Source organism: Echinops telfairi, unplaced genomic scaffold, assembly GCF_000313985.2.
Source record: "Echinops telfairi isolate 266 unplaced genomic scaffold, ASM31398v2 ScPeMD7_7469;HRSCAF=8507_1, whole genome shotgun sequence".
NCBI lineage: Eukaryota > Metazoa > Chordata > Mammalia > Afrosoricida > Tenrecidae > Echinops > Echinops telfairi.
Window position 1 is genome coordinate 14,435,063 of NW_022111373.1, and position 1,118 is coordinate 14,436,180.

Below are 1,118 nucleotides of genomic sequence, written 5' to 3' on the forward strand. Positions count from 1 at the left end.
ACCTACGTAATTCTCCTAACAGCAGGGTGTGAAGTGCCAACAGCCAGGAAAGTTTACCTGAGCCTTGGTGTCCAACATTTTGGGTGAGTCAGTCAACATAGGCATGTAGCACGTGTACAACTGACTCAGCTAACATTTTGGGTGAGTCAGTCAACATAGGCATGTAGCACGTGTACAACTGACTCAGCTACTCAGACTCCAGCTATGCCTTCACCATAAATCATATGGTTAGCATAAACTATTGAATCAAGCAGGTACTGTATGGCCCATGGCTTCAGGCATACAGAAGCAGCAGGAGTTCGCCATAAATCACACTGTTGCAATAAAACATCTCATCCAACTGGTACCACTTGGCCCATGCCTCAGGCATGCAAAACACTATCCTCTGGGAGAATGTTCCAAGGACTCGGAGCTGATCTTCCAAGAGCAGGCCCAGGGTCAGTCCGGAGGACAGGCCTTTCTCAGGAAAGGATGGAATTTGAGCCAGCCAGACCTGCTGCATCCATAGGATGGCGAATTAGGGGACCCTGTCTGCCTGCGGCGTTCCCAGGTCAAGACATTGGACGGCTTGGGGCACCTGACAGAATGTGTTGTGCCTCATCTGTTACCTTCCAAGAAAAAAATTCTCTCTGCACATAGGCTCTTTGTGGTTCAGAGTAACTATTCACAGAGCTACTACAAGGGCACTGTAAATTCTCCTTGCTGTCGTTATTGTCATAATAACGGTTACTTAGCAGGTTGGGGCGTGGGAATGAGCCCCCAGCTAAGAACAGCTCGGAGGGGCCTTTTCCCAGATGCTGAAGACAAAGCCAACTTGAGAGCACCGTGTTTCCATCCTCACTGGCGTCTAACCTTTTCCCTTGTTTTCCTCCGTCTCTCTCCCTCCCTGGCAGTGGCTCAGAAACCCAGGCCCCCAGCATGAGAAGCGGACTCTGTTTGGAGACATGGTGTGCTTCTTGTTTATAACACCTCTGGCCACCATCTCGGGCTGGCTCTGCCTGCGCGGCGCCGTGGACCACCTGCACTTTAGTAGTCGGCTCGAAGCCGTCGGACTGATTGCACTCACTGTCGCACTCTTCACCATTTACCTCTTTTGGACACTAGTAAGTATGGCCGGG

The 1,118-nt window shown here is 50.9% G+C and overlaps 1 protein-coding gene across 1 annotated transcript in view; it reads left to right on the top strand.

Annotated features, from left to right (window-relative positions):
- MARCHF3 (membrane associated ring-CH-type finger 3) overlaps positions 1-1,118 on the top strand; it is a 189,507-nt gene that overhangs the window by 178,346 nt on the left and 10,043 nt on the right. Inside the window, exon 5 of the mRNA XM_045285136.1 lies at positions 894-1,103. Coding sequence (XP_045141071.1) covers positions 894-1,103 — 210 coding nt within the window. The remainder of the gene's footprint in view (positions 1-893; positions 1,104-1,118) is intronic.